This window comes from Sinohyriopsis cumingii, chromosome 18 (assembly GCF_028554795.1).
Source record: "Sinohyriopsis cumingii isolate HCF-2022 chromosome 18, ASM2855479v2, whole genome shotgun sequence".
Classification (NCBI taxonomy): domain Eukaryota; kingdom Metazoa; phylum Mollusca; class Bivalvia; order Unionida; family Unionidae; genus Sinohyriopsis; species Sinohyriopsis cumingii.
In genome coordinates this window covers 8,754,920-8,780,998 of record NC_142978.1, presented here as the reverse complement: position 1 = coordinate 8,780,998, position 26,079 = coordinate 8,754,920, and the positions used below count along the sequence as shown (strand labels likewise).

At 34.5% G+C, this 26,079-nt stretch overlaps 1 protein-coding gene across 1 annotated transcript in view; it reads right to left on the bottom strand.

The window, feature by feature from the left end:
* LOC149776043 (uncharacterized) overlaps positions 1-26,079 on the bottom strand; it is a 150,073-nt gene that overhangs the window by 18,403 nt on the left and 105,591 nt on the right. Inside the window, exons 12-19 of the mRNA XM_089942150.1 lie at positions 19,363-23,743; positions 18,086-18,216; positions 16,180-16,365; positions 13,046-13,096; positions 5,899-6,020; positions 5,271-5,427; positions 3,697-3,765; positions 545-664 (exon numbers count right to left, since the gene is read on the bottom strand). Of these exons, the coding sequence (XP_089798276.1) occupies positions 545-664; positions 3,697-3,765; positions 5,271-5,427; positions 5,899-6,020; positions 13,046-13,096; positions 16,180-16,365; positions 18,086-18,216; positions 19,363-23,743 (5,217 nt within the window). The remainder of the gene's footprint in view (positions 1-544; positions 665-3,696; positions 3,766-5,270; positions 5,428-5,898; positions 6,021-13,045; positions 13,097-16,179; positions 16,366-18,085; positions 18,217-19,362; positions 23,744-26,079) is intronic.

Sequence of the window (26,079 nt, the reverse complement as noted above, 5' to 3'; positions counted from 1 at the left end):
TTTTGACACTTATCTTAGACATTTGATCCTATTTTCTATCAAAAACATGCTCACAAGAGAGTTTAAAGTTTCTTCTCTAACCACATAGCAAGAGGAGGTAACTGCAATAGATACTGGAGTTTAAACAATAGTTATCCAACAGCCATCTGCTACAAGTTTCAGTTTTTAAGTTCAGTTTTTTAGTTACCAATGGATACGAAAATATCAAAATCACTGAATTCTTATACTTGTCTTTTTGAGTAATGGTAACTGATAATTCTAATGTCTTAGACCTGGGAAAGTAATTTCAACTGCAGCAGATAATTGGATGAGACTGATTGAAATTATGCCAAAAAAAACACTTTAACTGGCAAAAATCTTGAGTGCCTAGAGACATGTTACCACTGCACAATGTCTAAGGAATTGAAGGGTGATATTCTGAATAACAACTGACTAGAACTGTTGTTAAGACTTATTTTAAACAAAATGATACATTTCTATCAGATGGTAAATTAGTAAAATGACTTTGACCCTTATATACTGAATAAAGTATAATGTTCCTTACCTCCATTTGTGTTGGTTCTGTCAGTAAGGGTCCTGTTGGGGTCCCATCTGTAAAGTGTCCCTCAGGACTTGGAGGACACATATAACTGTTACGCTGGGAATGGTAATGAATATCGTCAGCCTGAAGATAATACAAAAAACAACTTTATCAACTAGATAGATTATGTAACATGTAATTTTGCCCACAGCTAGTATTTGTTTACGCCAGTGATTAACATGGGCAAGAGACAATTTACATAATCAATAAGCATTTTTAAAGTAGCCCATAAAAAAAGGCATTGAAATGTTCAAAGCTGAACACAAATAAGTACAGTTACATTACATAATCTATCTTCCAATTAACAAATTATTACATTTATTCAAGTCATGACAAGCAAATTCATGCAGCTGATGTCCCTCACCTTTTTCTTAAGTATCAGAGTATAATTTTGTAGTGGAAGGACTAAGAGCCATTAGTGATATTGTAAATGGGTTATAGCACACTTGCATGGAAAGACATTATTAATAATACAGAACTCAGACAATGGAAACCAGATGAGGTCTCATTAATATTAAGACATTATTGATGAAACAGAACACTGATAATGGAAACCAGATAAGACATTACTGATGACACAAAACACAGACAATGAAAAACAGATGAGGTATCATCAATACTAAAACATTACTGATGACATAAAACACAGAAAATGGAAACCAGATGAGGTCTCAGTAATATTAAGACATTACTGATGACACAGAACACAGACAATGGAAACCAGATGAGGTCTCATTAATATTAAGACATTATTGATAAACAGAACACTAATAATGGAAACCAGATAAGACATTACTGATGACACAGAACACAGACAATGAAAAACAGATGAGGTATCATCAGTACTAAAACATTACTGATGACATAAAACACAGAAAATGGAAACCAGATGAGGTCTCAGTAATATTGAGACATTACTGATGACACAGAACACTGAAAATGGAAACCAGATGAGGTCTCAGTAATATTAAGACATTATTGATGACACAGAACACAGACAAATGGAAACCAGATGAGGTCTCAGTAATATTAAGACATTATTGATGACAAAGAACACAAATGAAAATAGATTAGCTCTCTTCATTACTAAGATGCATACAACATGTGCGTCCAACATCTAGTGACACTGATGCTTTAAGTGATGGAAGCTGATAACAAATTCAGTGAAGTTGAATCAATATCGAGCTATATACAAATTTTCTTGAAATCCAATAATAATTAAGGGGAATTATGCCAAAAAACAGAAGTGGGTGGGTACAAAAATCTGGAGCCACAATTCTGCAAAATTATGTGTGTGTGCGCGTGTGTGTGTGTGTGTGATTTGGACTTTTAATATAGCTTTAACAATTTTTCAGTCATATTGCAACAATGTCTGCAGTGTGGCAGTTTATAGTGATGTCTAGCACTGAGGCATCATGCCGCAGACATAAGGCATAATGTCCCACCCAGTCACATTATCCTGACACCAGGCAGACCAGTCCTAACAGCAACATCTTAATGCTGTGCGTCAAGTGAGGCAGCTGCTAGTACCATTTTTTTATAAGTCTTTGGTATGACTCTGCTAGGGTTTGAACCCGTGACCTCTTGCATCCAGATAGGGGTTTATGCAGTTTGTTAGGAGTAATCTCAATAAAACAACTACACAGACCTTGATCTGCTGGTGCATTATGCACTCACAGATCAGTTCTATGTTGCTGGACTTTATTTATAAGAAAGTACATATGGTAAATACATATAAAATCCAAAAAAGAAATCCTTTAGTGCATAAACAAAAATGGGGGACTGTAACAATTCTAAATGATACTGAATGTTTACAAGTGAATTCAGATGAGGACACAGCAATATTAATCTGCATTAATTGTGCAGAAATGAAAGTGAATGGGTTCAACAACCTAGGTCCATATTTATGCTAAATAATGACACAAAATGCTGATAATAAACGTCAGCCGATATCCAGTATCAAGTTGTCTACCAAACTGTATGAAATATGATGATAAATAAATAAAATGTCTGGGAATTAAAATGGATGTGTTCACAATCAGAAGCAATAACAACATCAAAAATGATAATGTAAAATACTATCAAAATTTGACCAAAGACCTTGTCAAAACCAAGCAGCCTACAATATTTGGTTAAAATCCAATCAAGTTATTGTTCAGAAACAAAATGAGTGGGTCTAACAATCACTGGCTATAACCTAACAAAACAGAACACTAAACACTGAACTCTGCCACAGTGTCATACAAATCATGGTCAATACCAAATTTGGTGTAAAATCCAATAAATATTAATGCAGTTGTTGTGCAGAAAGAAAACTGGATGCATCTGACAATCAATGGCTGTGACTCCATTAAATGATGATGTAAAATGCTGATAATCAAACTCAGCTAAGGTTTCGCCAATATCAAGTTGCTTACTAAATTTGGTTCAAATCAAAAACTACTTAAGGGAGCTATTGTGTTGAAATAAAATGATCTGACAATCGGGCTAAATTATGACTAAGAATGCTGACAATCCAAATCAACCAATGATTCATCGATACCAAGCAGCATAACCAATTTGGTTCAAATCTAATCAGAACCAAGGGATTTATTGGACAAATTAGGAAGTAGGTGGGTACAACCAAAATGAAAACAGAATGGACAAATGGCTGGAAGGATGGATGGATAGATGAAATTATAGACAGTCCAAATTTAATATCATATCCTTTCAGATGGAAAGAAGTTACATGCAAAAAATATATTCATATTTGAATTTTTACGCTGAACAGTATAAAATACAGTCCAGATTTGCACAGAAGTAAATTACAACTAGATTTCATATGATGCTAAAAGGTTCCACTCAAACCAAACCATATTTAGTAATCAATCAAATCTAACAATATCCCATCACAACTCCACAAATATTAAATACAAACCAGGTAAATATTAAACCATGTAAATATTAAACCATGTAAATATTAAATCTTGACTCCATATTAGTATCCTAATCTGAAAAATCATGACTAAAACAAATATAACATTTTAATCAAGAAAGTGCAATGTATATATGTGAATGAAACTTATTCAGAGACAAAGAGACACACAGAAACAGATATCAAGGAGATGGAAATATACCTTTTGAAGAAGCTGCCTTTCTCGGATCTTCATCTGTGCAAGTTCACTATTAAGCTGTGTCACATGGGCCTGCAGATCATAATCATTATATTATTAGTAGCAGTTGCAGCAGCTGTGGTAGCAGTAGTAGTAGTTGTAGCAGTAGTAGTTATTTTTGCTACTCTGTGTTTTGTTTAGACAATGATTAAAATAACTGACACTGATGTTAATGTTAAGTTCAACAGTAAAAAAAAAATGACAGTATAATTTCACACTTTATGCAATAATAATTCCACATAGTTAAATTAAAACATGGACTTATCCATTTTCACTACAATAGAAAGTATCATTTAGTTTACCCTTGGATACTACCTTTGTACCATTAAGCAACAGACCTCCATCTGTATGACATTACACATGTCAATAGGAACACTGTATGATGGATTTAATGGGAGTAAACAACTTCACTGGTATTCAGTCAAATCAATGAATGATAAATGCAACAAGATTTGGGTATTCATAGGTGATAATGCAGCTAGCAGTGATAGTTGCTTCATGAAGGGCCCTGCTCTATACAATTTACTCTTAAACAGAACAACTTTGCTGAAAAACTAAAATTTGGAGAAGGTGGACATTCTGAGGCCACAGATCCTCTACACTATTGATGATGAAGATGTGGAATGCTGGAAATCCATCTCATTCAAAGTCTCCTCAATATAAAGGCACACCATAACTTCATTATGTATCCCTTCATAAAATTATACTGCAGAAAACAAAAAAGAATGGGTAATCAGGGACCACTTTTCTTCAAATTGACAGTTGTGACAATGTTAACATTATGGCCACAAAGATCAACTCAGTTCTGATCAGGATTCATTTGGAGAATCCATCAGGGATGTTTGGACAACAGTACCATCCAGTCTCGAGTGAGAAACACTAATGACACTTACATTACCTTTAAACCCTCTAATGAACTACTGACAAAGACTGCATCTTATAAAGGCTATATTCTGCCATCCAGTGGATTTTAAAGACAGGGACTTGGTGCATTTTTGTTTAATGTCAGTGTGGTTGTGATTATGCCAGTGTTTGCACACGTGTGTGTGGAGATGATGCTGGACAATATGTCCACCAAGTATTTTTTTTTACTGGTAAGTATACTAAATGCTTCAAAGAAAGCAAGTTATTTTATTTTATTCCGATTTGATTTTCCAGTCATCTTGCATAGGCTGATAAGTAAATATAGTTTACTCTCAATTGGATGACATTTATTTTTTTTTTGGGGGGACAGGGTCACACACACTACTTCCCCATCACCAACAGTGACTGGGGATATGGCAGGTACTACTTTTCTGATAATTCAAAGCAAAATGTTACATCCAAAAGCAACCTTTTCACCATGTGATGGGCTTTGATGAAAATACTAAATATTTTAATTATGACATCACATCAATCTAAAAAAAAGTTGGACAGTCATAACAGGCATCATGATAGGTCAAAAGGCTTATCAACCATTTTGGCTTTTAAAAAAAATGGCTGGCAGTCAGGCAGAGAGATAGATAAATGAATAGGCCAGCAATGTCTTTTCCATGTACCTGCAGATCCATGTTATGAAGTTCTAACTCCTGCATGTCCTCAATCAGGTGTGGGTCATTAAGGTCATATTCTCTTCGTTTGGGTGGAGCAATCAATGGCTGCGGCAGAAAACTCCCTTTCATTTCCTGATGGCCTTGTATCTCTGCTAGCTCCAATCTAAAGCAACACATGATTTTCTTAAAATTTATTATCACATGATGCTGCTGACATGATTTTGCATAAAGTGATCTACAAATTTCATATTACACACATCATATCACATCACAACATTACATGTCATAAAAGTATATCTGCAATGTCCAAATGTCATAGACTGGTACTTATCTTATAAAATTATAATATCTGCAATGTCTGAATTTCACAGACTGGCACTGACATGACAAAAGTACAGCAATTTTTTTCATTTCATGGTTTTATGAATAAAACAATATTTTCAATAGTGATGGGGAAAGATTCCTATATATGTGCATATGTCACATTAAAAATTTGTGAATATTGTAAAATAAATTAAAATGTTCTACTTAGTCTTGCAGAACAAATTGTAAGCAAAACTTGTTTCATAATTTTTCAATGATGTAATTGTACAAAAATAAGTTTAAACTGGAAATTAATTTTTTTTAAACAAACCTGTGCTGCTCTTTAAGCCTTTCAATCTCTTTAGTTAAAATGATGATCTGCTGACCAAGTTCTCCTGCTCCCATGCCAGTCTGGACTGCATTCATGGCAAGCTGGTTGTAGTGAAGCAATTCCTAAACAAAGACACAGTCCACATAAAATAAAAAGAAAAAAGATTTCATGTAAATAGAGTCAGAAATACGAAAAAAGCATCCATAAATTAGTATGATGCTTTCTGACAAATAAAGATCAGTGTATTTTTAGTAATGGCAGTAATACTGGTTTGTGAATCATCATCATTATGCACGTCCAAAAAGTCTTATGCCAGAATTCTTTCTAAGGAATTTGATTGACTTTATGAAACCAATTTTTTGAGAAGTTCTTTTAAGGTTTTCTATTTTTTAGTAACGATGACTATATTAAATAATGGATTAGCATCATTTATTTAAAACTATAAGGTGGTTGTTGTTGTTGTTCTAGGGTTTAACGCCATTTTTCAGCACAAGATAGGCTATACATGGCGGCCAGTATAACTGGTGGAGGAAGAACCCTGGAAAACCCAGGGAAGAACCACCGACCCACGAGAAACTACTGGCAGGCTTTCCCACATACCTACGCTAGCTGAGCCTTGGACAACTATAAGGTCTTCTTCTCTTGTTGCTTTCTGTCAAATTTGTTCAAATTCTGCTGAATGTTTTTTTTTGAGAACTTTCATTTTTGGTTTTATCTTAGTAAAGCAGTCGGTCTGATTGCAAATTGGCATCATTTTTGTATGAACTTAAAAGACATTACTTGGATGCTTTTTAAAATTTTTAATCAAATTCTGTTCAGTAGGGGATTTTTTTAATCAGAAGTGACAGTGCTCTTATCCTATAGTCGATCAGCATCATTAGTACAAAATTAGCCTTTATGCCTAATTATCTCTGTCACATTTGGATATATTCAGTTAAGCAGTTCTGAGACTAAATCATTTCAAGATTTTTAGTTTTAGTTTTATTAATGGCAGTTATATTTTATTAGATTGGTTTCATTTCTATGGAGCTGAAAAGATCTCAAAGCCAAGCTGGTTTATCTAAAACGTAGTTTCAATTCTGTCCAGCAGTTTTTGAGAAAAAAGATCCATTTAATTTTCTTCCATTGTAGTAATATCTGATGGCAGATGGGCATCATTTATATAAACTGAAAAGAGTCTGCTGAGAAAATACTATATGCTCTAGTGCTTTCTGTCAAATATGGTCAAATTCTGTGCAGCCCTTTGCAAGGAAGTTATTTAAGGTCAAATTCTGTGCAGTAGTTTGTAAGGAATTTATTTAATGTCAAATTCTGTGTAGCTGTTGTAAGCAAGTTATTTAAAGGTCACGTTATGTGTAGCTGTTGTAAGGAAACTATTTAAGGTCAAGTTCTGTGCAGCCACTTGTAAGGAAGTTATTTAAGGTCAAATTCTTTGTAACTGTTGTAAAGAAGTTATTTAAAGATCATATTCTGTGTAGCTGTTGTAAGGAAGTTATTTAAAGGTCAAATTCTGTGTAGCTGTTGTAAGGAAGTTATTTAAAGGTCAAATTCTGTGTAGCTGTTGTAAGGAAGGTATTTAAAGGTCAAGTTCTGTGTAGCTGTTGTAAGGAAGTTATTTAAGATCAAATATTGTGCAGCTGTTGTAAGGAAGTTATTTAAGATCAAATTCTGTGCAGCTGTTGTAAGGAAGTTATTTAAAGATCAAACTCTGTGCAGCAGTTTGTAAAGAAGTTATTTAAGGTCACAATCTGTGTAGTTGTTGTAAGGAAGTTATTTAAAGGTCAAATTCTGTGTACCTGTTGTAAGGAAGTTATTTAAGGTCACATTCTGTGCAGCAGTTTGTAAGGAAGTTATTTAAAGGTCAAATTCTGTGTACCTGTTGTAAGGAAGTTATTTAAGATCAAATTCTGTGCAGCTGTTGTAAGGAAGTTATTTAAAGATCAAACTCTGTGCAGCAGTTTGTAAAGAAGTTATTTAAGGTCACAATCTGTGTAGTTGTTGTAAGGAAGTTATTTAAAGGTCAAATTCTGTGTACCTGTTGTAAGGAAGTTATTTAAAGGTCAAATTCTGTGTACCTGTTGTAAAGAAGTTATTTAAGGTCACAATCTGTGTAGTTGTTGTAAGGAAGTTATTTAAAGGTCAAATTCTGTGTACCTGTTGTAAGGAAGTTATTTAAGGTCACATTCTGTGCAGCAGTTTGTAAGGAAGTCACTTAAGGTCAAATTCTGTGCAGCCATTTGTAAGGAAGTCACTTAAGGTCAAATTCTGTGCAGCCATTTGTAAGGAAGTTATTTAAGGTCAAATTCTGTGTAGTTGTTATAAGGAAGTTATTTAAGGTCAAATTCTGTGCAGCCATTTGTAAGGAAGTTATTTAAAGGTCAAATTCTGTGTAGCTGTTGTAAGGCAGTTATTTAAGGTCAAATTCTGTGCAGCCATTTGTAAGGAAGTTATTTAAAGGTAAAACTCTGTGTAGCTGTTGTAAGGCAGTTATTTAAGGTCACATTCTGTGTGGCTGTTGTAAGGAAGTTTTTGAAAGGTCAAGTTCTATGTAGCTGTTGTAAGAAAGTTATTTAAGGTCAAATTCTGTGCAGCGGTTTGTAAGGAAGTTATTTAAATGTTTTTCAATCTTTAGTAACATTGGCCAGATTTGAGAGTGGAACTGCATCTTTCCTAAACACGTGAGAAGCCTTCATGACAATGTTTTCTCTCAAATTTTGTAAAACTCTGTCCCATAGTTTTTATAAAGGAAGGCATTTAAAGGTTTTCTGCAGTTAGTCATGTCCACCATATCTGATTAGGAATCAAAAAGGTTTTGTAAAAATTCAAAGGATTTCACATCAGGTGGTTGCTTTGTGTCAAAAATGGTAAATTCTAATAATCTGTTTTTGAGAAGTCAAACCTTTTAAGAAATGGCAACAATAACTTATAGTGGCTCTTCTGAACAGATATAAAAGTCCTTTTAGTTTTAATGTTGCTTGCCAAGTTTGGTTTAAATTAGACCAGCTGTTTTTAAGTCATGTAACGGTTTTTAGTATTGCTGGCCATATGTAATGGCAGACTGATATCATTTGTGAAGACCACTTAGATGGCCTAGTGTGGTTAAAGCATCCATCTCATCAGCGGCATGATGCTCTAGTGCTAGACATCACTATAAACTACCACACTGCAGACATCGTAGAGATATGACTAAAAAAAATTTAAACCTATGTTAAAAATCCAAATCACACGTCTCTTTTGTGAAATAAGACAAGGCTTTCATGCATGGCTACCTCCACTCAAACTTTTTAAAATTCTGTGAAGTAATTTTAAGGTTTATCTGATTTTAGTAATGTGCCATATTTGATAGGAGATCAGCATAATTTGTACAAACTTGAAAGGCCTTTAAGACATTATGCTTTCTATCAAATTTGGTCAAATTCTGAAAAGCTGTTAAAAGAAGTCATCATTAAAAGGTTTCAGTACTTATGACCATATTTGGCAATGGATAAGCAATCACTTGCACAAATCTGAAAGACCTGTATGATAGTATGCCTCCTATTAAATTTGGTTAAATTCTCTCTGGCAGTCTTTGAAATGTTGTTGAAATTTTTGTTTAACTTAAATCATGGTGACCATACTTGATGGCATTGTTTGTACAAACTTGAAACTTGTTTAACAACATACGTCCCTCTCCCAAACGGAAAGTATGTCACTCTTGGCCTTCAAAGCAGGCCAAGGCTGCTGTGACTAGATCTAAAATATTGGAGATCTCTTGCTGCCAAGATAATGTCATCTTTGCAAAATGTATTTCCCTGTGATTTAAAAAAGTGAATCAAGGTTACGAAAACCTCTTTAAGTCTTGGGACCCTCTCAAAGCACAAACATACCCAATTAGGACTGGTTTGGTTTCAAGTCTTGGGACCCTCTCAAAGCATGAACATATCCAATTAGGACTGGTTTAGTTTCATGGACCTGCTCAATGCATGAACATATCAATTTTGGACTGCTTTGGTTTCAAGTCTTGGGACCCTCTCAAAAGCATGAACATAACAAATTTGGTCTGATTTGGTTTCAAATCTTGGGACCCTCTCAAAGCATGAACATATCCAATTAGGACTGGTTTGGTTTCAAGTCTTGGGACCCTTTCAAAGCACGAATATATCCAATTTTGGTCTGGTTTGGTTTCAAGTCTTGGGACCCTTTCAAAGCATGAACATATCCAATGAGGACTGGTTAGGTGCAATAGCTCTTAAGATATTCTGCATACAAGTTAATAATTATTGACTGACTGGGAGTCGGGGCCCCAAGTGGCCGAGTGGTGTAAAGCGCTCACCCTTATGGATCACTGCCATCTCGCCTCTGTCTGCGTGGGTTCGAGTCCCAGATTCGGCCCATGTGGGTATGTGAGAAAGCTTGCCAGTAGCTTCTTGTGGGTTGGTGGTTCTTTCCGGGGTTTTCTTGGGTTCTTCCTCCACCATTAATACTGGCCGCCATGTATAGCCTATCTTGTGCTGAAAAATGGTTTAAACCCCACAACAACAGCAACTGACTGGGAATCAATTCCATAATGTCTCTTTCCAATGAAAAATACCTGGCAGTGGGGGAGCCAAAGGACAAAATAAGGTGTGTAATATTAATGCTGCTGATTTGAGATGATCACAAATCGGTCTTTCAATTCTTAGAATATTTTATCTGACTGTAACTCTTATAAATAAAACTTGAAAAATATTTGACAGACACATATATACACCAGTGATAACGATTTTCAATAACTATGTGCAGTGATAGAGATTAAAAAAACAACGCGATCACTTCCAAGGAAAGAGTACATATAAACTTCTCTAAATATAACTGGTAATAGCTTTTAAATAAACTAAACAGCTTAAACCATTGTATGACATGAAAACTAAACTACCCTTTCATGGCAAGCAACTACAAACCTGGAAGCAAGTAATTTCACCACATCTGCATTTCATTTTCATTTGCATTTATGACAATTTCATTTAAGGTCTCAGAAATGCATTCAGGTTTTGCTTTCAACTCTTAATCATTTCATTTCATTTTTGCTAGTATGGAATAAAGAGAAATGTATTTACTAAGGTAGGGTTCTGTCTTTGAGAGTGTTCAAGAGAGAGAGAACTATAGCTTGGATATATTTTGTCTTATTAATAGTGAATTTCATGAACTAGCAAAGCATCTGAATTTCTGATAAATTAAAATACAACTTCAAAGGCAACAAGTGTAAAATTAAAGCTGCAGAGCAATTTTCAATAAAACTGTATTTCTCATTTCAGTATTATATTTTTAGGTCTGCCTCTACAAGTATAATCTCATGGCTTGTTTGGAGAAAAGTTCCGTAAGTGTTCAGAATCTGATCCAAGATCATCAGGTGAAAAGACTTTTGAGCATGGAAATTAAAAGGCAGCTTGAAAATAACCAATTATCAAATCCACTTAAGAAACCAACTTTTCAAGCAAAATGTTTCTTTGATAATACTTATAACATCAAGATGCATTTGGAACATGACCACTATCTCACAAATCAAGTCTAGTTTTCAGTACTATAAAAGCTACAAGTTGTCTGCCAACATAGGTGGGATTCAAACTTGCCCTTGCATGGAGAAATTGGCACTAAATTCCATCCATACTTCAGTTACTATTTGGAGTGGATATGCCCAAAGTGTCAGTTTAAGATGTAACTGTGGAAAGGTTGGACAGGTATGACTATATTATGATTGGGTAGGTTCCATTTTGGACACTGGGCCAAAGCCTCCTATAATGTCAGGTCCTATAATGTCTGGTCCGAGTTCTCCAGTAGGGCAGAGAAATAATTTTTTTTGGGTCTTTATCCTCCCTTTTGTGTTTGAGATTGTGCTACAGTAGCCTTTATTAGTGATGGGTGCTAACTTGTTATGCTCAAAAGACCACAGTTAGCAGTTTCTGGTATCAAGGTTTAAAATTGTGTGATTTGTTCCCATTCTAACCATGGGGAGAACACTTTCTGCTTCCCTTCATATACTTCTAGAGCGAATAACTTCATGTCAAGCTATTCTATCCACCACTTGTTTTGAGAAACATTTGCCCCTGGAAGCCTGTTTCATATGATCCATCCATATGTGCATCTTCAGAGGATGATCATAGTATGTACAAAGCTCCATGGCAATCCATTTAAAACTGACACTAGTCACTTTCACAATATTCGGTCATATACTACGTCTAGTTCCTAGTCATAAAGACCAATAACTCTTACAAAAACTGCACAAGGATAGTGTTTATTGATATGAGACTCTTCAAATGATGACCTTAATATATATCAGGTTTCAAAGTGATCCATCAAAATCTATGAGATGAGTCACTTTTACACCACCTTGTCATACACTACATTCAGCTGCAAGGCAACACAGACAAAAACAAACATTGTGGAAGGACAGTAGGAAATCCACTGAAAATGGAGTACTGGCGCACTCACCACTGTTACACACTACACAAGGTTCCAAGAAAAGCACATGTACAATACATACAGCTTCCTAGCAATCCAATGAAATTGATTAGACTAGCCTTGTTTACTACATCCAGCTGCAAGTTTAAAAGAACAATAACTCTAACAAAATGTGAAGGAACAGTATTTTATCAATATAGGCATATTCAAATGACCATGCTATTGGCCAAGTTTTACAGAAATCCATCAAAATCTGTGAGACTAGTGGCATTCACAAGATTTCTGATGGAAGGAACAATGGATGGATAGATGAATGGACACAAGGATTCCTGTAAACCTCCAATATTCAGGAATACAAACAATAAAAAGCACCAAAATGTGCATTTCATGATGTGAAATCCCATTTTAATTTTTATGAGTAAAAAACGTAAATTAAGTGCAATAAATCAAGCAAAAATGATAAAGTTTAATTTTAACTTTTTTAAAGGTTTCTTAACCATTTCCCAGTGTAATTACCATACCCCACTGTAAGAAGGACAGCAGTATATCAAGTGGGCTTTATAGTTAAGAACTATGACATTAATCTCTGAAATCTTCCAGACAAGCATCATATTAATTCAGCATAACATTTCTTTAATTTTTTAGTTCCAAGCAACCATGAATGACATTTATTCTTGCTTATAGCAACAATCTGAGTTGTACATCTTTCCCTGAGGTGAATAAATAATACCTGAACATCAAAACTAGGATTGGTGCTGTCAGCTGGCTGTGGAACAACAGGCTAAAACAAAAGAATAAAGACCATGCTGATGATGATGCTAAGGAGTGAAAACTGTCACCACAGCATGTTATCTACTATGGGAATATTTCCATTTTGTTAAATTTGTATTTTCTGTGACTTTAACAATCAAGTCAAAAATTTTACAAATGCAAACCTGAGAAACATTTACGAAGTAAAGCCATTCTGAATAATCAAATTTGCAAAACTGCTAAAATTAAAATAGCAGAATTTACTAAAAAAAATTAAATTCACAGAAGTTAAAGTGGAAAATTTCTCATATGTAGTACATACTGTAAATCAATATTAAAGCATAATCAAAAATTTCTTTGAATTTAGGAAATCCACAAATATTTGAAAATTGTTTTTGAAACAAATGATGGGAATTTGTGACTGAAATCACTCGTGAACATGAAAATAATGACTGACGGGGAAATTGAGCACTTCACATGAGTATTTATGCATGGTGATGAAAAGTATTCTATGATATTTTCTTTTTTATGAGTTATTATTTGGCATCACATAGATATTTTAAATAATTTAAAGAAAAATAGATGACAGGTGATTTATGTGCACCTGTGACATGTGTTGGCTTCCATAGTAGCCCTCGACTCTTGCACAACTCTAGGTCAAACATAGCAGATTACATTTAAAGAGATCAACTTTTTTCAGCATGTAGTTTTGAAATCAGTCATACACAAAACTCAGTAGTTTTAAGTACAATTCAAGATGCTCACTTGAAAATTTCGAGACACAGATGCCGATAGTATTCATGATGCAAAGCTCATTGAGTTATACTAATGCAAACTATATTCAGTAAATGAGACTGGACATGATGCTATAGGCATGGAGTGATAGCCAAACCTTGCAATCTGAACATAAAAACTACCAGATCTTACTGATCCAAGAACTGTTTATATTAAACATACTTTCCCCAGTTATCCATGTATGCTGGAGTCCATAAAGAAAAGAATCAGAAGGCATGGTTTTCAATCCTGATGCCTGATTTGAATTCTAAAGTACATGTTTTACTTGATGCATAATCTTCCCCAGCTTTGTTCCAACGTCTGTAAATATCTGCCTCAGCTGAATCTGAGTACAAAGTTTGTAATACCAACATCTAGACATGCTTTCATAAAGTTTGTAATACCGACATCTAGACATGCTTTCATAAAGTTTGTAATACCGACATCCAGACATGCTTTCACAAAGTTTGTAATACCAACATCTAAACATACTTTCACAAAGTTTGTAATACCGACATCTAGACATGCTTTCAAAAGAAATTTAATTATAAAGTACAAGAATTTCAAATGGTTTTTAATCTGAAGTTTATCTGCATACATTTTTATCCAACTGTAAAATCAGAATCTGACAAATGCTCATAATAATGATTCTGCCACAACTGGAATGGTTTGAATTCCTGCAAATGTTTGAGAGAAACTGATTCCATGAAAAATTACATTTTTATGCGTAATGGGATAATAATACAGTAGAAGATGACCCAAAATATGACATCCCTTAAACCTTAATTTTTTATGTTATATATATTTAACAGAATTTAAACATCTACAGATTTTGTACTTTGTAATTTATCTTGAACTTCATGTCTGCATTTATTTGGCAGAGCTTACCAATCAAAATTTCTGTGCAATCCATTTTTAATTTTTCAAACTTAACCTTTACACCATATACTATATGCATATAGATCAAAGTATGCCATGATATAGGCATGGTCATCGTACACTGGGATACATTAAATTGAAAAATGTAATTCACCAGTATTATGAGATCTATGACCAGACCCATGTTATATCAAGGACCATGTTATATCAAGGACCATGTTATACCAAGGACCATGTTATATCAAGGTCCATGTTATATCAAGGTCCAGGTTATATCAAGGACCATGTTATACCAAGACCCATGTTATATCAAGGACCATGTTATACCAATAGTACTTAATAGTGAATGGAATGACGTGTACATGGGGAGGTACATAAGACTGAAACAGAAATTTGTTGATAATTTCATTCCCTGAATAATTCCTGTGTTTTAAACAAAATAAATTATTCAAAACAAATTATTTTTTTCAACAGTATTTTGAGCATTCTGACGTGGAACTAATTAGGATAAAGACTAAAAGGCCTATAAAAGCAATGATGAGGAATGAACAGAAAATGAATTCTAGATAACAATATGCAACATCTAACATTTTTACATTTAAACCAAATTTCAAGCTGATGAATTTCATACACAAAAACAGTAAGCTCCATAGACAAATGACTCTTTTGGAGAAGGGGAGGGGAGGGGAATACCAAACATGCAACTTAAAACTTAATAATATCTGAATGTCACAGATTGACACACACACACACACACACACACACACGATTTAGGTTAGTCAATATTTTACTTAGATATGAATTACTAAAGGTTTTATAATGAACTGATATGAAAAGAAGATAAATGCAATGTGACTCAAATACTTTACACAATGCTCATTTTTAAAAATGATGTTCGTGGAAGCCATAAAAGTGACCTGCTTTGTAAGTAAGGGAGCATCATAGTATGGGAATTTCCAAGAAGGTTCTGATATAATTGCGCATAAAACATAAACCACTGAGCATTTGATTAAGTGAAATCACATTATAATAGATTCTCAATAGCCAATAATTAAGTGAAATAAGTTAGCAAAATAAAGAACAAAATGTAACAGACTTAATGGGATCCTTTTCTATTCCCAAGTTATAGGAGGAACAACAGTATAGTGATGGGTTTTATAGTAAGGAATCAGTATAATTCTAAATGTATAAGATGATGATGCTTGACTGTCTCCAGTACTGAAAACAAATGCAATTATTAAAGAAAGTATGATGGATTTCATAAGTGGGATATCCATAAAAAATAGCTGGCTTCTGTAAATGTTCATCAACCCATTCAGCTTAGGTGACTATAAATAATGATTATTACACAGTACTGACATTCACCAATTTAATGCAACCACAAACAAAAAATCAAGAACTCTCCCTTAAAACCAGCAACTACAAATGGCTAAAACATAGCTCAAAGTCTTAGTGACACACCTTACGCTCAGCATTCCACTCTTTTGTGAGAGCCGAGACTTCTTCCATGTGCACTGACTCCCTTTGTTCAACTTGTTGAGTGTGGGATTGATTGAGTTCAATCAACTCAATCTGATGTCTCTGTTTTATGTCCACCAGCTGCCTCTGAACTTCATCCAGTCGTTTCTTGTGCTCTTCAACTTTCTCCTGAAATGGATGATGTTGCAAAAAAGTCTAACATTTATTTTTCTTAATTCTTTGAAGTGACTAAGTCTGTCTATGTCTGAAAGTCCTGTGGAAGTGCTGTATATAGTCTGAGTTTCCTCTGACCCTTGCCACCCCATTTTTGATATTTGGCCATTTATGTTGGGGTATAGGGTCAGAGCGTATTCCCTATAGAAAAGTTGGAATTCGCCGACATCATTTGGTGTCGGCATGGGGTAGCCGCTTACTAGCTGGCCCATCAAACTTTAATGACCACTGAAAACACAGAAATATTAGAACATGTTATTATATACATGCAACAAAGCAATGCCACTGAAATTCATCATGAACACAGAAATATTAGAACATGTTATAATATACATGCAGTAAAGCAATGCCACTAAAATTTATCATGAACAGAGAAGAAACTAATGTCTAAAGGATAAAGTAACAGAATGTCAACATTTTTAATCATTTAGCCAATTCTGAAGTTTTGTACAAAACAACAAAAACAAAAAATATATTTACAAAGATGGTCCCACTAATATGATTCACAACTAAGAGGTAACCTTTTTGCCCTAGAATGCTCTGTGATGATGTTCCAGCTGAGGTCTTTGAGGTTTTTTTTCTTCCTATTTTTTTCAATGTCAAAATTTACTTTATGGCAACTGTATAGCCAGGATTGTGCTGATGTGCCACGAAATCCTATACATGCACACATACATACCAAATTAAACAAGGGCCATAACCCCATCAAATTTAGATAGAAACATGTGAAAAACAAACGTTGGAATCAATTGATGAAATCAGTTTCAAATGATTAAATTAAATTAATTTAAATTCATGGTAAATGTGATATGGCATAAAGGGAAGACAGATGTGGGTATCACTATATTTCAACACCAAGACATCATGAGGGTATGAAGTTATGCATATCTATATCGTATCTTTACTTTTGGTACATGACTGTAGACTGACCTATAAGTTGTTGACAAGTTTTAAATTCAATCTTAATAATGACCTTGTTTTCAAGTTTGGGGTAAATTTCCACTGGATGTTGCAATATGAGGATGTATTGTGAAATATCTCCTGTGGGAGTTATTGCAATATAGACCAAGCAGGAACATACTGCAATGTAGAGCAGTACAGTGTATATAAGGACAAAGAGTTGAACAACTATGTGTTCCTGTTTCCTATGTTTTCGTTTAAAATCAGTTTGCAGATGTATTTAATGTTGTGTGTAGATATAATTTGAAAGGGATCATTTGTTTTATTATTTATTGTTGGATTATGCACTGGAGTTTCATATGCTCATTGCCTTTGGACATAAAATATTATTCTAAGAAGTTTTTGACAATGCCATTGTGATACATCAAGACTATTGGCACTTCAGCATACTCATGGAATATAGTACATCAGAACACTCAGGATCTGGAATTAATTCGGAACACTCTATTCTTTGGGACTTGTGATAGAATATTTTTAAGATTATTTTGAATTTATTTCACAACACTGAAAACTCCTCTTAAACTTTCATTTTATAACAGAAAAATAAATTATTTATTAAATTTTACAAAACTTGTTGGATTGGGTTCTTTATGTTACTTAGGTTAAGACCATAGATTTATAACAAAGAATAATCAGAATACAGATCCTATTACCATTGAGACCAAACCCCAAACCACTTTAAAACACTTAAGAGTGACATATTCAAGATCCTTACCTTAAGTCTGGCCTCATAATCAAGTCTGATGTCATCAATTTTCTCATCCCTCTCTTGAATTTCCTTCCTAAGCTCTTCCAGCTCTGCCTTATGTTCTCTCTGCATCCTTAGCTCTTCTCTTTGACTTTTCTCTGTCACACAACAAATATATATATAAAACCAAAAGTCTGCAAAAATTCAGCATAATCATCATACTTTTCTGTTATCCCCATCCCAAACATCCCCATTATGTCTAAATAAAAATGTATCCCACACCCTGCTCTTCCCCCTGAGGACAGACCAAAATTCTGCAAACATTTTGCACATCTGCAGACCAACCATTTAGATTTTAATATCTTAAATCTCAAACTTAAATATTATGGAAGGAATTATCCAACATGATAAAAAGATAACCATGTCTTCTTAAAAAAGCACCCCATGACAGCTGGAAATTTGAAATGTCTCATGTACCCCATGATGTTTCTTTTCTTCATCTACGTCTCCTCCTCACTGTCCCAAATAGTTCAACTCTAAAAATTAGCACTGATAGATCACAGCAGCTGGATGTAATTTTCATGTTTTGATCAATAGAACAATCTACATTATCCAATTTGCGATATGATTTACATCCATTTAGAGGACCGCTCCAGTGGTCAAATGGTTACAGTGTCCACCTCACTTGCAGGAGGTCACGGGTTTAAATCCCAGCTAAGTCATATCAAAGACTTAAAAAAATTGGTACTAACAGCTGGTTCGCTAGGCGCTCAGCATTAAGTGGTTAGTGTTAGGACTGGATGGTCTGGTATAAGGATAATGTGACTGGTTGGAACATCATGCTACATGTGTGTGGTATGATGCACCAGTGCTAGACACTATTAACTGCCACACTGCAGGCCTCTAAATGAAGACTTTTACCTCATAATGACGTCTGAACTCCATAGCCCTTCAATGTGCAATGAGCAAAGGTGGACATGATGACAAGCAAAATGATCAATTTGCTACATGGAATTTATTCAGTTTCTTCACTACACCAAGCCAATACTTAATATATATTCAAAGATGCATTAGGAACATTCACATTAGAGGTATCTGATAAGCAAAATAAAAACTGCATGTGTCGCATCAGATGAAATAACAAAATGAGGTACTGTGAGTTTATTTTTATTCATGATGGTCAAGTTTTATTGATTTTGTGCTAAACTCAATAATACTAAATATATTTTTAACTTTCCTGGCATTTCAAGGCCCAGAAAAGTAAAACCATTATGTAATAAGAACCCTGTTTATGTATTACAGACCTATTGCATCAGAAAACGTAGCTTCAAATTCTCTCTCCTTTTCTGCCATTTTCTTATTGAAATCTCTTGCCAGTTGTTTGATCTTGGAATTATGGTCCCTATTTGTTTCCTCAAGAAGGTCATCATAATGTTTCTTCATCTGTTCCGATTCCTCTTTATGTTTTCTCTCTACAGAATCTAGTTCCTGATCCTTGTCAGATTTCATATGCTGAAATTCCTTTTCCAGTTGAGCCCTCACAGACTCCAATTCCTTTTCCAAGGAAGTCTTTTGTAATTCACAATCTTTTGTAATCATTTCACATTTTTTAATCAATTCAGACTTTTCCTTTTCCAAGTCAGTAAGTTTTTCATTTAAATTGTTCTTTTCTGTTTTCAAACTTTCAAACTTATTTCTCATTTCCACTAGCCCTACTGTGCTACTTTCGGACTTTTGCAGGCTTTCTTCTATAATGTTTTCCTTGGATTCTAGAATATTTGTTAGCTCTGCCTTCAGAACCTCCCTTTCATTCTCAAACTGTTTCACAATATTTTCCTTTTCTGTGGAAAGTGCTTGTATATGTTTTTCAAGGGAGGTAACTTTTTCCTGCAGCTGATGTATCTCTTCTTTTTGTTGATTAATAGATGTTTCTTTTTCACTTTGAATCTTTGAAATGTAACCTTCAGCTTTCTTTTTCAGCTCTGTAACTCTAGCATTGCTCTCAGCTTCTAAAGCATTCCTAACTCTTCCCAATTCTTCCTCATGTGCTTTCTTAATTTCTGACACTCTCGACATATGTTCAACCTCTAATTCACTCCTCAATCTATCAAGTCCTCCTGTGTGCTGTTCCTGCAAGTCACTTATTTGGGACTGTAATTGTAGCACAATTTTCTCGTGGTCCTCTTTCATTTGAGAGAACTGGGAATCCACTGTTTCTTTTTCCTTAACTAAGACAATTGTTGCCAATTTCATTTTCTCTTTTTCTCCCTGAGTATCTTCTAAAGATTTCCTTAATTCCTTATTCACAGATTCAACTTCTGTAAGTTTTTCTGACAAAGATTTTACTTCTCCCATAAAACTGGAAACTTTTTTATCTGATGATAGCAAACTTTCCTCTTTTAATCTGAACATGTTTTGAATTTCAGTCAGCTGTAATCTCAAATCTTCACACTCTTTAATGGAAATATTGTATTTTTCATCCAAATGCCTAACACTCTCCAAATTCATGTGACTTTCTTGCTTAATCTTTTCTTCATAGAATGTGTCCTTTTCCTGGAGTTTTTCAACCAATTCTTGTGCAAGCCTTTCTTTTTCAACTCTCAAATTTACCATCAAGCTTTCATTTGCTTTTATATTTTCTTTCAGTTCAATAATTAACCCATTTTTTTCCTCTCCAGATTTTGTCAACATTTTTATTTTCTCCTCTAATTCCATAATAGTTTCACAACTCTGCTCCAACTGTAGTAATTTTGTATTAGCATGAGCCAATTCAGTAGCAAGGGCTTCTTTCTCGCTTATCTCCCTTTGCAATTTTTCTTCCAACTTTACAAACCTTGTATTTTCTGATTCCTGTTTCTTTTGAAAATCTTTCTCAAGCTCTAAAACTTTCTCTTTACTCTGTGCCTGAATCTCTTTTAACTTTGCCACATATTTCTGTTTTAGTTCTTGAATTTTATTTGCCCAGTCTTTCTGACTTTTATCCATTTCCTCTCTATGATTGCTCAATTGTAATTCAACTTGCTCTTCAAGCTCTTTAACTTTTGATTCCAGGAATTTTCTTTTCTGTTCCTCATCTCTAACTTTATTTTCAAATGTGTAATTTAATTCCTCAGTCTTTTTGCTTGATGACTCTAAAGTAGTGTTTAATGTTTCTTCCATGTCTTTGGCATTTTTCTCTGCTGCCTGCAATTTGCTATTTAAAGATTCCATTATAGTTGCAGCTTGCTTTTCCTGTTGTTCAAATCTAGTCTTATACTCTTCTAACTGACTCTCATAATTATGAATACAATCACTCAAATTTTTCTCAGTTTCATTCACTTTTTCATTAAGCATCTTTAACTGTGCCTGAAGTTCAACATCAATGACAGACATTTCAGATATTTTTTTCTCATAGTCCAGTTTGATGGTCTCAATCTCATTTAAATGTTTTTTAATCAGATCCTGAATCTCTGTATCTTTCTGTGAACACTTTTGTGTGGTTTCATTAAGATCCTCTTGTATCAAGGACAACTGAGACAAAAGATTTTCGTATTTATCACTACTGTCCTTATTTGCACTTGTAAGTTTCTTCTCGTACTCTTCAGCTAAAGCAGCCATCCTGTCATCTTTGCCTTGGCATGACTCATTCATAGCTTTAAGCATTTCTTCAAGAGATTTGTTTGTACTGTCTAGCTCTAATATCCTTTCTTTGGCCTGAGACAATTTTTCTTCTTTCTCTTGCATTTCTGAATTATGCTTTTCTGAAACTGAAAACATTTGCTGATTTAAATCAGATAATTTGCTCTCTAATTCAAGAATCTTTTCATTACACTCCTTAAAAGCAGATTCCAGCTTTTCTGCAGCCTCTTTTTCCAATGCAGCTTTGTTTTCTTGGAAAGTTTCTTTGAGTCTTGTCAAATTATCTTTGTATTGCTTTTGTTTTTCCTCAAATTTCTCTCTGATTCCTTCTTCCAAACTTTTCTTACTTTCTTGTTCCTCAACCAATTTCTGCTGTAAATTTTCAATCTCAGTTTTATACTTTGACACAAGATTATTTCTTTCTAGATTCAATTTCTCTTCCCAAACTTGATCTTTTTCACCAAGTCCCTGTGTTAAGTGAATCTGTTTTTGTTCCAGTTCTTCTTTTAGTTCCTTAATTTTTGTTCTGGCCTCTGCTCGAAGCTGATTAAACTTGTCCTTCCACTCTTTTAACTCTGTATCCTTTCCTGTCAATTCAGAATTTTTTCCTTCCACTAGTTCTTTCAACTGATTTAATTCTAAGTCTCTTCCTTCTAACAATTCCTTATTAGTCCTTAAGTCCATTTCTAGCTGAGAATATTTAGACTGAATATCTTTCAAATTGTTGTCAGTTGCATCTATAGCTTTCTGTAAATTGTCTACCTCTTCCTGTTTTGAAGACAAAACATCATTCCTATCATCTAAATCTTTTTGCAATGATTCTAACTTTTCCAACAGTGTGGTCTTCTCCTGATTGAACTCAAAAGCATTAGAATTCAGAATAAACTCTTTTTCCTTGAGAACTGTATCCCTTTCCTCCAGTAATAGTGTTCTCTCTTGCAACTCTTGATTCAATTTATCATTAGTCTTTTGCAGCTGAGACACAACACTTTCTGTTGACTCCAGTCTTGAAGTCAAATCTGCCTTCTCATTCTGCAAAATAATGACAGTTGTTTCAGAACTACTCAAAGACTCTTGCAACTGACAGAGAGATATTTCCTTCTCCTTTATTACTGTCTCAAGTTCCTTTATCAAAGAAATCAAATGTTTACCTTGCTCTTCAAACTCTGTGAACTTTTCTTTTGCAGATTCAATCTCACTTTTCTTCAAATTCAGGAGATCATTTGTCTCAGCTAATTTGCTCTTTGTCTCATCTAGCTGTCTTTGTGTCTCATTTACTCTATCATGGAACCTTTGTCTCTCCTGAGAAATATCTAATTTTTGCTCCTCAAGAGTATTTACTTGATTCAAGAGTTCTTTTACCTTACTATCTGAACTTTGGTATTTTTCATCTATCTCTTTAGTTAATCTCTCCAATTGCTGTTTGTGAGCTTTGTTCTCTGTTTCGAGGCTTGATCTCATCTCTGAGACAGTTGACACCTTTTCTCTGAGATCTGACAATTCTTGTTCCAGCTGTGTCTTGTTTGTCTCATACTCATTTCTCACTTTATTCAACTCGTCCTGAAGTTTCTCACACTTAACAATCTGTTTCTTGTAATTCTCACTTGTCTCGCACATTTTGTTTTTGAACTCGAAGCTCCTTGACTCAAAGTCTTGTTCTTTGTCAGACAGTTCCAGCTTTAGCTGCTGAATTGTAACATTTAGTATCTCAATTTGATGGTTCTTATCAGATACTCTCTGCTCCATTAGGGACTTTTGTTTCTCTAACTGGTTTTTAAAATATTTCTCAACCTCAACTTTGGCCTGTTCATTAGACTCTTCTTGCTTGCGAATTAAGTCAGCAATATGAGCAGCATGTTTGTCTAAAAGTTCATCCGACTTCTCTTGAATACTTTTTTCATGCTCTGACAAGATCTCAGCTACATATTTTTCATGTTCTACATTGAGAGCATGGCAATATTTCTCATGGGCTTCAGCCTTTTGTCTCAGCTTTGTCTCACAATCCTCTTTTTGTTTTTCCTGCTCAAGTTGCATATCATTCACCAGTTTCTCAAGTTCTTCCTTACGCTGAAATTAAATGCAGAACAGTAACCAAACTCTCATCAATAATTTCACTAACATATTTTTCATGAATTTCTCAACTTCTACTTTAAATATTTAGCCATAAACCTGCCAATGATCAATGTTTAAAAACACAAAATATTTACAGACTATAAATACACCTATATGTGTTGGGTGCCCTACAAAATATTTACAGACTATAAATACACCTATATGTGTTGGGTGCCCTACAATTAGAGCTTCAAGATTAGGCACTGTACCAAGTCCACATTATTATTATTCTACGGTATACTAATTAAATTTAACCTACAAATTGCATATCTTATAGTATTAAAAGAAATAATAAAACCAAGGAAACAATTATTAAGAATGAATGGTTTTTGATGACCACTACTGAATCTATGAGAAAATAAACAACTTGTGTGGAGTCTGCATTCAACAGATGCTCATGACTCCAAATCAGAGTTCTTCTGCATGTATGCAGTATCTCATGACACAAGGAACTTCCAATTACCATCTTCAATATCTTGTGGAATTTGGGTGTCTGGACAACTAACTGGTACTAACACCCCTAGAGGTAACACCTGGTTGTTCGACAAATCGGAGCACATTAGTCTGCATGGATTTAAGTCTCAGATCAGACAAAGTGGACATGTAAAAAAGCTTGCCAGTAGCTTCCAGTGGGTTCATGGTTCTTTCTGGTTTTTTCAAGGGTTCTTTTTGACCAAATATACTGGCCACCATGTGTAGCCTATCAGGTGCTGACAAATGGCATTGATCCTACATATGCAAAACACAACAAACAAACAACTCCCATAGGAAATCTATGAAAACACCACAATATGAAAAATTCAATAACTTTAAATTTCAGGACTCTCATGATCTCTACATCGACTATGAAGAAAGCCCTATGTAACTCGACTTTATTTTATCTAGACATGTTTGAAATGTGTTTTCTATTCCACACATAAACAATCAGGTACTAGTTTCAGTAATAAACTTCCAAATGCAGGTCTGTGAAGGGAATGAAATTCCAATAGTAATAGAATAAGGTGCCAGAGGCTCAAAAACCAACACTGTCAAGGAACAAACAACAAGATACTATTAGATGAAAATTATGTTTTAAAAATAGCTGGGTTACACTATGCATTTGGAATATAAAAATGGGATGAATGCTAAGACAACATGCAATGATCCAGTTCCAGTTCCAGCGATTCACTACTAAAGCTCATCTTCCATCAGACCTAATTTCAAGGTCAGCTTTAGATACCACAGCCTCATCCTTGAGGACCATGTCTAGTTCTGACACTGTCATCGATGACAAGTCAATGGACAATGACACCGATTTTTGTTCAGACTGGTCATCAATGGCAACAACTAAATCTGGTGTCCAGCCTCTATATGAGATATTTATGGATCTTGATCAGCTGGACAGCAAGCATCATTGACATAGTCAGTAAAAAGTGGCCATGTTTTGCTGAATTTAATAAAATGTTATAAATTTAATATATAAATGAGTATAATTTTTTTTCTTTATGTTTCATTTTTCATTATATAAATAACCATACTCAGAGCTGAAATTTAAGTCTATGAGCATTTACCATTGGGACACTGACTACATTTTGTATTTTTGTATGATGAACTGCAGGAGGTTGTCTTATTGTATAATGAACTGCAGGAGGTTGTCTTATTGTATGATGAACTGCAGGAGGTTGTCTTATTGTATGATGTACTGCAGGAGGTTGTCTTATTGTATGATGAACTGCAGGAGGTTGTCTTATTGTATAATGAACTGCAGGAGGTTGTCTTATTGTATGATGTACTGCAGGAGGTTGTCTTATTGTATGATGAACTGCAGGAGGTTGTCTTATTGTATGATGAACTGCAGGAGGTTGTCTTATTGTATGATGAACTGCAGGAGGTTGTCTTATTGTATGATGAACTGCAGGAGGTTGTCTTATTGTATGATGAACTGCAGAAGGTTGTCTTATTGTATGATGAACTGCAGGAGCAGTTTGGTTATGGACAGAACCAGTAGCATTTTCAGGCTACTGGTCCTCTGGGTTTGCAGGCTATGTAAGCAAGTGTCTAATACAGCCTGAGTGCCTATATAATTTTGACAATGATGTTCCTCTTAAAGATAATTCTGATGACCGGGAGAGTGAACCGGTGTTGAAGTTTCATGAAATGAATCATGCCAATGATGAAATTGATGAATATGAAGATAAGAATGTATGGTCTGAGCCACCTGGAAGCGATATGACATACCCTAAAGTTTTTGATCTTACAAGGAGATTAAAATCCTTAGTGATTGCTAAGAAAGAATATAAGTTGGCTGCGGC